The 13,453-nt window shown below is 35.4% G+C and overlaps 1 protein-coding gene across 1 annotated transcript; it reads left to right on the top strand.

Moving 5' to 3' along the window:
- Positions 1-9,132: 9,132 nt before the first annotated feature.
- LOC123662183 lies at positions 9,133-13,453 on the top strand. Its single transcript, XM_045597066.1, has 5 exons — positions 9,133-9,241; positions 10,562-10,700; positions 10,979-11,132; positions 12,254-12,440; positions 13,252-13,453. The coding sequence occupies exons 1-5, from the start codon at positions 9,168-9,170 to the stop codon at positions 13,406-13,408; spliced, it is 711 nt and encodes a 236-aa protein (XP_045453022.1). The 5' UTR covers positions 9,133-9,167; the 3' UTR covers positions 13,409-13,453.

The following is a 13,453-nucleotide window of genomic DNA, read 5'->3' as shown; positions in this document are numbered from 1 at the left end:
ATGACCTCACAGCAATTGACAGAGTTATAGATAGCTGTCCAGCGTTCAAAGAACCGGAATGCGTGTGCCAGGAAGAGTCTTTAAGTTCCTTATCAAGTAATGCAACTTGGGATATAGAGTATACACCACCGTTTGGTTGCTTTGATTTAGCTCCTAGAAAACGCAAGAATTTTATCCACGTTGAAACGCAATATATACCAGCTGATGCAGGAATTGTTGAACAGCCGAAAATGAAATGTAAAAGGTCTTGTGCATCTTTGAAGCCGAAAAAGAAGATATCGAACAAAGTTTGTTGTGGTCCACCCTGTTCTTAATTTTTGGTATTTTTAAATTACAAATGAATGTTATATTTATTTAAGCTAAATTGAAAAAAATATTGTCATCGAGTGTAAATGTTGTTAACCAATCAATATCTGTTGTAACTAAGTAAATGTCAATAAAATTGATAAACATGATTACAGTTTTTCTTCTGTACAGTTATAGTCCTTTATAATGTCCAAAATCCGTGTATCTTATATTTTCATTTTCTCACTAGTATTTAGGGTAACGAATGTTACGAATTTAGAAGCGTAACTAATATAAAAGTCGTATTTGTGGTAATTATTAAACCATTTCCAAGATTAAAGTAAAGAGAAGAGGGGTATTTACGAGTAAATGCATAAAAAACGCATCTAAAATATTAGCGTGTATGTTCGATTAGCTAGTTTGTTCAAATACGAAATAATGTGTAGGACTGACTTATAAAAAAAAGGCGTTATTTTATTGAATAGGTGAAGAATTATAGGGATGGAGCAGCAGTCAAAAAAGTAAACACCGTTTTAACGGATTTGTCGTCTAGTCCTTAAACGTACACGTTTTAAAATTAAAATATAAAATAAAATAAATAAGATTTACTTCGTGATGTACGGTCGTGTTTCCAGTCGAATGCTTGAGACACCAAGGGACCGAAGATACTTGTAAAACCAATTATCAGCCCTCCAAGAAAAACCGTAGTCGGATTTATGTTAATATGAGGTGAACTCTGTAATAAAATAAGATGTTTATCAAATATTGTAAGTTATCGTATCGGTTAAAATGGTTGGTTAAATTTATAAAATACTAGCTGACCCCGCAAACGTTGTTTTGCCATATACGTTATTAAGGCCCTTGATCCCCCCCCCCTCCCTTATAATTTAGGGTCATGAAAAATATATTATGTTGGTCGATACTCACACCTACCCGATATGCACACAAAATTTCATAAAAATCGGTCCAGCCGTTTCAGAGGAGTATTGTGAGACTAGCTAATTCGACAAACGTTGTCTTGCCGCAAAACCCTATTTGAAAATAGGGGTTGGTTGTAGAAGGGTGAAAATTTAGGGATTTATTTTTCAACGCCAAATCATAATAAAATAAAAATAAAATAATTAATCTGAAAATAAAAAAATATATAGGGGTGGACTACCCTTAACATTAAGGGGGATGAAAAATAGATTTTGTTCGATTCTCAGACCTACCCAATATGCACACAAAATTTCATGAGAATCGGTCAAGCCGTTTCGGAGGGGTTTAACTACAAACACCGTGAAACGAGAATTTTATATATTAGGTTTACTCTAATATACGTTAATACGTTACGTCTAATACGTTAATTTAGGAATATACTGATATGTGTGTTTGTGTTTGAAATCCTGAATCCCGAAAACATCGTTATCGTTTTTATGCAAGACAATGCCCGCCCGCATACAGCTCAGATAGTGTTTGCCTATTTTCAAGAAGTCGGTATCACACACATGTGAGTGGCTAGAACGCAGCACCGTCTTAAACTGACGAAAGACGAACTGGGACACCGTGTACGTCAGCGGGATTGGCCGGCAATCACGCTATGTGAAATGAAAGATCCTCTAATAGAGGAATGGCTGAATATTCGCAGCATCGCCTCAAAAACCTAGTAGATAATATGCCAAATTGCATAACAGCAGTATTGCGAGCTCGTGAAGGCAATACAAAGTTCTGAAATGCGTGAAATCGATACATCTGTGTGGCTACGGTAGTAAAGAATATAGCCACCCCCCTCTCTTCTCGTGGGTGTCGTAAGAGTCGGCTAAGGGATAGCACAGTTCCACTACCACCTTGGAACTTAAAAGCCGATCGATGGCGGGATAACCATCCAACTGCTGGGGTTGAAATGCACAGGCCGAAGACGGCCACCAGCATCTTCGGTGCGACAAAGCCAGCCCTGCGGTCACCAACCCGCCTGCCCAGTGTGGTGACTATGGGCAAAACACATGAGTTCACTCCATTTTTAGCGCGAACTTGTGGAGACCTATGTCCAGCAGTGGACTGTATTAGGTTGAAGTGAAGTGAAACGTTTTACAATTTTATAAGTTTGTGCAAAAACAACAAAAAAAATCAAACGATCTGACGACATTTATGAAAGCCAATAAACAACTGACTATATCTTCTGCATTAATAATCACAACTAAAATCGTTACCAAGCGAATTAAAATAATATCACTTTTCTTTTGCTATAATATTTTTACTACCATAGCAAATAAACACAAACTAATACTTACTATGCCAGGAAATCCATTTGCGATTACAGAATCGAAAGTCTTCTTCAGCGGTATTTTTATGAGTGGTAGAGAAAAATCCAACCCAACCTTAAATCATTTTTTTTGTATTAAAAACTATTTTAAAATAATATTTTATGTATTATATTTTTTTAATACTTACTTCGAAATCATCATTATCTGAATTGAAAGAAATTGTTTTTGCTTTACGTTTGCGACTTCCTGTATCGTTACTTAATACAAATACCAAAAGGCAAATCATTACTATAATTAAACTATATTTAAACATTTTAATATAAGTTTATAAATATTAATTAAATAACATTAATTTAAAAAAATTAATTAAAAATTTTCAATAAAAACATAAATTAAAAATTTTCTAACAAACTGACAACACTTATAAAAGCCAATAAGCGACTGACTATACTGCATTAATGTTCACAAGTTGGCGCCATTTTATGCAATAGTCACAAAAGTAATGAATTCCGCCCATTGTTATTATTACAAAAAAATAAATATACTTCAGAACTTAAGCATAAATCATGTACACATGACATGGTAGCAGTGAAAAATGGGCAGAGATATTTATATACCTACATAAATGTGATATTATTGAGAAAGTATCAGTATATATCATAGATCTCATAGGTCATAACCTCTCCTAATTCGGTATGACAATTTGGTCTGCATTTTATCCATGTTTTTTATTAAGTTTATGAGACTTTTTCTGTAGGGATCTTGCTCAATATTTGGTGTAATCCGACTGGGGCAGTACCTAAACGTGACAGAAAACCATTATAAAAAGTAAGGGTTTAGAGTGGGCAACGCGCTTGCAATGTTTTTGGTGTTGCAAGCTTCCATTGGCTACGGTACCCGCTTACCATCAAGCATACCACACTCTAGATATAACTATATTAATCCTTGCTTTTTGATTATTAAATTATATCTGTCCCTGCTGTAATAAGTGACATACATATGTCGAGTACCCATTTTGTGATGTGATCATGGGCATTATCAGAAAAAATTACTATTTTTTTTGTCTACCTCACGTTCTTCTATCTTCTATAGTTAGTGAAAATAATTTTGTATAAAGATATTTGTCAAGTTTTACCCCTTTTGTTTTACCCCTTCACTAAAATTCAAACAAATAAACATTCGTACAAAATTATATACATATGTAAAACACTATCACCGATTCCTTTTGTGTATTTATTTATTTATTGTGTAATAATTATCAAAGCTAAATAATTTATCAAATATATATTTTATGCACATGTCTAAAAACGTATAAACTCTACATAAAATAAAGTCCTAAGTAAATAATTTGTACCGTTTTCATGGATGGTGAACCGCACGATGTCTTATTTTAGTCACAACATCTGTCTACGATTATTAATACAAATAAATTGGATGGATGTTTGTCACTCACACTAAAAATGTTGAAAATAGGTATAGTTAAGAACAGATATAGGCTTAAAACTGGAATAACATAATGGCGATTGGTTTTTGTTTTTTACAGAGGCCTTACAATACTTGATAGTAATGAGGAATGAATTGTGGTCGGCATTGTCCGTGAATGGTGTGAGCAGTGTCCTCATACGAGCATTGCAATCTCTTTATAGGGATTCTAGTGCTTGTGTGAGGATAAACGGGGCATACACTGAATGGTTTAATATCGAAAAAGGTGTTAGACAGGGATGTGTAGCATCACCGTGGCTGTTTAATCTGTTCATGGACAATTGTTTGACAGATTTAAAAGAGAATGAACATGGGTTGAGAATGAATGAGTTACTCGTCAAATGTCTTCTCTATGTTGATGACCAAGTATTACTTGAGTCTTCGCCCGATGAGTTGCAGGAAATGGTAACTGATGTGAGTGGAGCTTTTGTAAGAAAGGGAATGAAGATGAATGTAAAGAAGACGAAAGTGATGGTGTTTGAAAGAGATGAGGCAGTGACAGACTGCAATATCGTGATTGGAGATGAACAAATTGAACAGGTGAATGAGTTTGTGTATCTGGGTTCAAAGTTTACAAGAGATGGAAAGTGTGAGAGTGATATTGAAAGAAGAATGAATGCAGGAAACAGGGTGAATGGAGCTTTGCACTCCTTTATGAGCAGTCGGAAGATGTCTAACAATGCTCGTTCGGCTGTACATGAGGGGGTGATGGTTCCGACACTCATGTACGGAAGTGAAAGTTGGGTATGGCAGAAGAAACACGAAAGCAGAATAAATTCAGTTGAGATGCGAGATGTGTTAAGAAGTATGATAGGAGTTAAACTGAGTGACAGGATAAGAAATAGTGAGATAAGGAAACGTCGTGATCTGAAAGAAGATGTAGTGACAAAAATTGAGAAAGGTATGCTCAGATGGCCTCGTTTGGCCATGTCGAGAGAAAGAGTGAAGAACGATTGACGAAAAAAGTGTATAAGAAGAGTGTGAATGGAAGGCTTGGATGATATGATTTTTGATGTGAAACATTTGTAGACGAGGGTAAACCTGACTGTTGGCGTGGCGATATAGGCCATGGCGACGCATCGCCACGCTATATGATGAGATATATATACTATACTATAGTGTATAATAGTTGACTAGTCGCGATTTTTAAGATATTTTTTAAATTATTGACTTTCTTACACATGAAAATATCCACGCAAAGAAAATCACGGGCAATAGCTAGTTCATTATATAACGTTCGAATCATTATTTTAATAGCTTTAATGTTAGAGCAAAGAGCGTTATACTTTGTAGTTGTTACGTATCAGATTCTATTATTGTAAACATACTGCAGACTCAAAGTAACGTTACGTGACATTTAGTACTTTGATTTTTAGTTAACTTGATTATTTCGTGGATCTTAAAAGTCAATCTCTCTTTAATTTTTAAGCGACTTCCAAAAAAGGAGGAGGTTCTCAATTCGACTGTATTTTTTTTTTTATGTATGTTACATCAGAACTTTTGACTGGGTGGAGCGATTTCAACAAATTTTCTTTTAATCGAAAGGTGGTTTGTGCCGATTGGTCCCATTTAAATTTATTTGAGATCTAACAACTACTTTTCGAGCTAGTAGGTTCTCAATTCGACTGTATTTTTTTTTTATGTATGCTACATCAGAACTTTTGACCGTGTGGACCGATTTCGACAATTTTTTTTAATCGAAAGGTGGTGTGTGTCAATTGGTCCCATTTAATTTTATTCGAGATCTAACAACTACTTTTCGAGTTATATCTAATAATGCGTTTTTACTTGACGCTTTTTTCGACGACCTACGTTGTATTATACCGCATAACTTTCTACTGGATGTACCGATTTTGATAATTCTTTTTTTGTTGGAAAGGAGATATCCCAAGTTTAGTACCATGATAAGGAAACCAGGATCTGATGATGGGATCCCAGAGAAATCGAGGGAAACTTTTGAAAATCCGCAATAACTTTTTACTGGGTGTACCGATTTTAATAATTTTTAATTTAATCGAAAGCTGATGTTTGTCATGTGGTCACATATAAATTTTATTGAGATCTGATAACTACTTTTTGAGTAATCTTTTATAACGCGCGACTATTTTTTCGTCGATCTACGTTGTATTACTCGTCGATGTAATTGAAGTCGGTTTTTTTTTTAGTTTGCGAGCAAACACAATTATCTCATCTCAATATCTATATTTTAGATATTTATTGAAATCATCTGTTAATATCAACAGCTTATATTTGTGTAAATTGTGTACATTTTTTAAATGACTTATGACTAGAAAATTTCACCTGCCTCTAAGATCCAATAATAATCGCAATCATAACAAACAATCAAAATTTAATTAGATCGATACAACACTGAGGTACTACGCCCAGTCGATTCTTCTCTATCAGTATACTTAGGAAGATACTGACAGAGGAGCTTCTGAATTATAAAGATGTTTTCAAAATTGAGTTGACGTAATATTCCTTGGAAATATAGCAAAAATTTTGTTACTACAAGAACTATTGTGTAACACAAAAGTAATGAAAAATAGGTAAATTTTTAACCTAGCAACCATGACACGGTAGCGAAACGGTTAAGCTACGCATTTTGGCTAAGGTGTAGAGTTCGTGCAGTTGGGGCTTGGAGAGTTAGAAACTTGGCTTTGCGTGAGGTCTGATAATTTTTTGAAAGTGCCTTGTGTGAGCTATAGATCGTCGTCTTCGTGACATTTTTAACCGACTTCCAAAAAAGGAGGAGGTTCTCAATTCGACTGTACTTTTTTTTTTTTATTTTTTTTTTTATGTATGTTACATCAGAACTTTTGACCGGGTAGACCGATTTCGACAAAATTTGTTTTAATCGAAAGGTGGTGTGTGCCAATTGGTCCCATTTAAATTTATTTGAGATCTAACAACTACTTTTCGAGCTATATCCAATAATGCGTTTTTACTTGACGCTTTTTTCGTCGACCTACGTTGTATTATACCACATAACTTTCTACTGGATGTACCGATTTTGATAATTCTTTTTTTGTTAGAAAGGGGATATCCCTAGTTTGGTACCGTGACAAGGAAACCAGGATCTGATGATGGGATCCCAGAGAAATCGAGGGAAACTCTCGAAAATCCGCAATAACTTTTTACTGGGTGTACCGATTTTGATAATTTTTAATTTAGTCGAAAGCTGATGTTTATCGTGTGGTCACATATAAATTTTATCGAGATCTGATAACTACTTTTTGAGTAATCTTTGATAACGCGTAGTTGCTTGACTATTTTTTCGTCGATCTGCGTTGTATTACTTGTCGATGTAATTGAAGTCGGTTTTTTTTTCGTTTGCGAGCAAACACAATTATATATGCAAAATATTTTTGGTGGGATTACATTTCCGAAATGTAACACTTGTTATTTGTTACACGGAATGTGACGTAGCGAAAATGTGGACATATATGATTTAAAATTATCTATATAAACAAAAAATTAATCGGCATGTAATAACATACGAACACGATCAAATTGAATAACTCTTTTTTCATGTTCATTATTGCCAAGATATTTGTATAGTAAAAAATAATAAATTCACAAAAAAGAAACTGGCGGTATAAACGTGCTACCTACCGCCTGGTCTGGTATATTGGTCAGCTAGTACGTATGACATAAATGGAGTGAACTAAATTAAGCTGTAAACATCCCATTGCTGTAAAAAGGGCCATGGCCCAGGGCGGTATTCTGCGAGGTGCGCATAAGTTACGAGGGGCAGCGCAAACCAAACTAGGAATTTAAAAAAATCGAATTTATGGATAGGGCGGCCTAAACGCGTGAGAGAAAAATCGGAGGCGGCAGACTTTATTGGCCCGGGGCTCTGAAACTTAAAATATGCCACTGCTCTCACTGCTCCACTTCGAGTAGCTGGATAATTTTCCTATTACTAGTAAATAATAATAACAAAACCGACAGCTTTAGATGCTCTCCGAGATACAGTGCGGAGACCCGTAGAGATATATACCTATATTAAAGTGCACCGTGTGCCTGTTATTTGTTAGTTTCCTTTATAGACGGGTTGTCTGTAAGATATCACTATGAGTGATAAGACCTTTGCACTTTATTTAGTATTTGTTTTTGTTTCTTTTTAACGTACTTGTAAGTGTGCAATAAAGTATAAATAAATAAAATAAATAAATATACCAAAATCGGAAACAAAGAAACATGATTGTTTATACTATTATAGTAATCTATCCACATCAGGAATAGAGCCCGCGATCGCAATTGTTAAGGCTCGTAACACTAGACACGCACTGCAGAACCGTTGTCGAGTTATATTTATATAGCTGTATAAAATTATATTTTGTAATTTTGGACTGTTTTAGACGCATCACTCTTACTCAACGTTTCTGCAGTTTCTTTAACATATTTTTCAGTTGTGCAAGATTATAATTTTTATATTAGGCTCTTTTGTTTTCTTTGCATTATTGTTGTCACATTCAAAACCACATTACTACAGAATTTACAATATTGAAGTAACATATATTTTTTTTTTTGGATAACAATATTTTATTAAACATTATACATATTTACAATTCACAACCTAAGAACTAAATATTTACAGACAGTTTTGGTATAAATCATGTCCGCTTGAAATTGTGCCAAGAATGCTGGCAGCATTTCCCCGTTGAATCGCTATGCCGATTCTCTGGGAAAAAAATGCACCAGCCCTCTTGTTACCAGTGGAGACAATAAGGCGAGGAGTTATCTCATTTAAATTTTTTTAGCACTGCTACTCCGACGTAACGTAGCTGTCTACAAAATAAATATAGGCCTTACACTCAAAAATGTGGGAAAAAGTGGAATAATGGAGGGGTTTGAAAAATGGGCAAATAATTAGAAATGTCGCAATAATATAGCGCTTACAGATTTAAACTAATAATTCTAATTCCTTTGTAATGTTGTATGGAAATTATTAAAATTTCCGCTGTCGTCTGAAAAATTCTTCCCTATTCGATAGCATCTTAAACCGTGACGTTATAGTAAAAGTTATTGTGTAACCGACATATGACAATGGTGTTTCCCCATGCGATTGTTCCGAGGCAAGCTTTGGAACGATTTGTATAAAGTATTCTTGTGGAGCCGGAATGCGACAGTGATAGCTGAGGATCTGAGGAGATGGGTTTGAAGATAATTGTGCTGTCGCTGATGCTCGCGTGTCTGGGCGTCACGGGTAATTACATGAACGACGGGTGAGATCGATTGTTTTATTAAAATTGTAAAGTATAAAAGAGAATTAATACGATTTATCAAAATTGATGTCTATAAAAGTTCTTGTATATTATTAGCTATATAGTGTTCGCAAGCAATTTGTCTCTATTAATCTTTTGGGTTAATTATAAGTTTCTAATATACCTACATTATTTTATTAAAACTCGAACAATAACATAGCATTAAGAAAAATGACTTTCGCTTCAGCCTGTAATATCCCACTACTGGGCATAGGCCTCTTTCCCCATGTAGGAGAAGGATCAGAGCTTAATCCACCACGCTGCTCCAATGTGGGTTGGCGGATATATTCCCTACTATGAGTAATGACGGTCACCAACCCGCCTGCCCAGCGTGGTGACTATGGGCAAAACACGTGAGTTTACGTTATTTTTGGCGTAAACTTGTGGAGGCCTATGTCCAGCAGTGGACTGTATAGGCTGTAATGATAATGATGATGAGTAATGATCGCTATCAGGTGTACATGATAACAACCGGGACCGACGGCTTAACGTGCTCTCCGAGGCACGGTGGGGAGACCCACAAGGACTGCACAAACACCCAGACCATGGCAAACCTGTATGGCCAATACAAATGTTTATCACGTGTGGGGATCGAACCCGCAACCGGTATAATTGTGTTTGCTTGCAAACGAAAATAGAACAAATTCAATTGTATCGACGAAAAAATAATCAAGTAAATACGCATTATTAGAGATAAATCAAAAAGTAAAAAGTACTAAGACTAGCCTGTTAGCGCAGTTTGTAGTGACCCTGCTTTCTACTCCGAGAGTTTTGGGTTCGATTCCCACCCCGAGTCTGCGTGTAATATAAATATTTATTTATGTATTTATATATGTATTATTTATAAGTATGTTTATCGAAAAAAATATATGTAGCTATATTATATCAGTCGGCTGTTACCTATCTCAAGCATTAAGTTGCTTACTTTAGGAACAGACGACCGTATGTGTATTGTGTAGATATTTATTTACTTGCCAGATATCGATTAAATTTAAATGGGTCGACATGAGGAGTACCAATTTTCGATAAAAAAAATATCAAAATTGGATGACCCAGTTATGAGGTAGACTCTTTTGAAATCGGTTAAAAAGTAAATAGTTTCTACGCGTATAATTTATAAATTTTTAATTACTTCTTTAAAAAGAATTAACTAAAAGTGACTTAATCCAATTTTAATATTAAATATGTGTCATTATTTATTACGCATTTTTGTTTACTATTGCAAGTGATTTAATATTTGTGCTTTGACAATACTACTAATGTACTTTTTATTTTAATAAGATTTTTACCGAGCAGTGGATATGAACGCACAGAAGACCAATTAGCAGAACCTTCTTCCCGTGCAGAGAAGAATAGGGATGAGCGAGACAATCAGGCGGACAGAACGCAAAGATTCGGGATATCTGGCTACGGGGGAACGGTCAGTTTTTGGTTGTGATGAGCTTTGTGCTGGTATTTCACCCAGAGCTATGCCTACTATCTAAGATAAGTCAACTTATAGTTGACACACAATGCACAAAATTTTAGAAAAATAAAAATGACATAAGTCAAATCTTGTTACATTCCCTCAAAAAAAAAAAAAAAAAAATACTGACTACTTAAGCAAGTAGGAGGCGATGAGACTGAGGCTTTTATTTATTTACATAAAAACCTACATAAATTGTAAAATTCATAAACAATAATAATTTTTGTTTCCAGGGTCCGTACGGAGGATCAGCACCAGGTCTTTACGGGCCTGTCAAAATTGATTTGGGAGGAGTTCTCATTGGTTCTATCTTAGGTTTCGGAGCAGTTATCATCCTACCGAAGATTATTCATGCCTTTTCTTACAGTCTTGGAGGCTATGGCCGAAGTGAGTTTATTTATTTGAGTTCTATTTCTGATAGTTTTTTTTTAACATCCAGAAAGAATTTGCTTTTATATTAGTTAATAGTAATTTTCTAAATTATTTTAATAGTTTTTTATTTATCTATAATCTTTTTCAGCAAATTTTTAGCCCCTATCCCTCTTGGTGTGGTTGTGACTAATGTTGTTGTAGTCACCTCGCCAAAAATCACGTGTATTTTTCATGCAAAGTAAATTAAAAATATCTGAATATTATATTTAAATACAGGTATAACCTGATAAAATTTTGGAAAATTAAGCATCGTAACGGAAATTTCTAGGCAGGCATCAAGTTTGGGTGTTTATTGGTTCTTTTTTAAAATTAATAAACTGCGCGATTAACGAAAAATAAATACACGCGATATATCAATATAGCTCCCTACCGTTGTTCGGAAAAAAACATCACGAAATATCATAAGACCCCCCTTCATTTAAGACTCACGTAATTAACGTAAGACTCCTAACATTTCTGTTACCTACATTATATGGAAGCAAACAAATAAGTATAACGAATATTATAAAATTAACGCTCGCAAAACCGGAAGGTTTAGTTTTTTGCAGCATAAAGAATTAATTATATTATAAATATTTAATCCAAAGTATAGGTATTTAATATCTATGTAATTATTGTACTAATGTCAGATCAGCTCTACGTACATCTAGTGTTCGCGCCGTTTCTATCAAGTTACCAGTCAGTAGAACTGCAGAACCGCTTGATGTGATAGTCACAGCGTCAGCTTTTATGCATTCCCTAACAATCGAGGTGTATCTTCCAAGATTTCTTACAAACATGATTGCTTAATTCTGGAATTTGTACGATCAAAAAAAAAAAAAAAAAGAAGTCATACGTCAAAAAAAATTGAGTGTTATAGACCACGCGACTGGAGTAAAACTTATGAAACGTAACTCTGTCTCTTTCTATCTTCACTAACTTACATCTCCCTCTCAACTTCCGTTCGCCTCGCTCGATCACACTTTCTGTAACGCTTTTGTAACGCATTCACCAGCCTACTCCTCAAGTTAAGCGTATGTAAAGAAGTTTTACTGTAATAATATTAAAAAAAATGTTGTTCATACGTGACCCTGCAGGCATAGATTCGGACTTTAGCCAAGTAACTGACGTAATAAGCCGAATCGACGACATGATGACAAGATACAATATTGATTCCACATCGTGCATGCAACGCCTCGCTTGCTCGTACGTACAGATCGCCAACGAAAACATGGTTACTGGTAACGCTACGGACTTCGATGGGATGCTTACCAACTTATCTAGGTAAGTTTCTGCCTATTAGAAATTAATGTGCTGTGTGGCTACGGCACTAAAGAATTTAGCCACCCCCTCTCTTCCCGTGGGTGTCGTAAGAGGCGACTAAGGGATAACAAGGTTCCACAACCACCTTGGAACTTAAGAAGCCGACCGATGGCGGGATAACCATCCAAATGATGGCTTTGAAATACACAGGCCGAAGACGGGCAGCAGCGTCTTCGGTGCGACAAAGCCAGTACTGCGGTCACCAACCCGCCTGCCCAGCGTGGTGACTATGGGCAAAACACATGAGTTCACGTTATTTTTGGCGTAAACTTGTGGAGGCCTATGTCCAGCAGTGGACTGTATAGGCTGTAATGATGAGAAATTAATATACTTGAGTCCAGTGGCAAAACTCTTTTAGAAAACAAGAAAGCATTATAATCAGATATTAAAATAAGAATTCATAATAATAATAATAATTAATAAACGCTTCACACTCAACGGACAACGGGTCCGGAAATACACACAATGAACAAATATAACGCCCAGACCACGACTAACATCTATATGGTCGATATAAATGTCTGTCGTGAGCGGGAATCGAACCCGCGACCGCCAGCGCAACAGCCAGTGCAATTACCGCTGCGCCAACGCGTCGTCAAAAAGAAAGTATACTGATTATATCATTGGAAATTAATGTTTTAGGCTTTCGTTTTTTTTCCTGACAATCTGAAAGAAACCCATTTTCCAGTCTTAAGTATTTTTGTTATTCAACTGCACAAGACATTTCCAGAACAACAGATATAATACTGCAAATATTATTTTTTTTAATTAGCAATTCACTCGTGAGACGTATGCTCGAAGGCACGTCGATATATGAAGCTATATCAGCGGGTCGGTCACTAGAAGCCGACTGCCAGCAGCTCTACCCCAAGTGCAAGTTAGACAAGAAAACAGTAGTGAAGATGGTCACACAACTACTTCCGTCTTAAAATATGTTATAAATGTTTTAAACATTATAAATACTTTGTAAAGTG

This window comes from Melitaea cinxia, chromosome 18 (assembly GCF_905220565.1).
Source record: "Melitaea cinxia chromosome 18, ilMelCinx1.1, whole genome shotgun sequence".
NCBI classification, from domain to species: Eukaryota; Metazoa; Arthropoda; class Insecta; order Lepidoptera; family Nymphalidae; genus Melitaea; species Melitaea cinxia.
The sequence above is the reverse complement of the archived record's forward strand: the minus strand, read 5'-3'. Positions and strand labels throughout refer to the sequence as shown.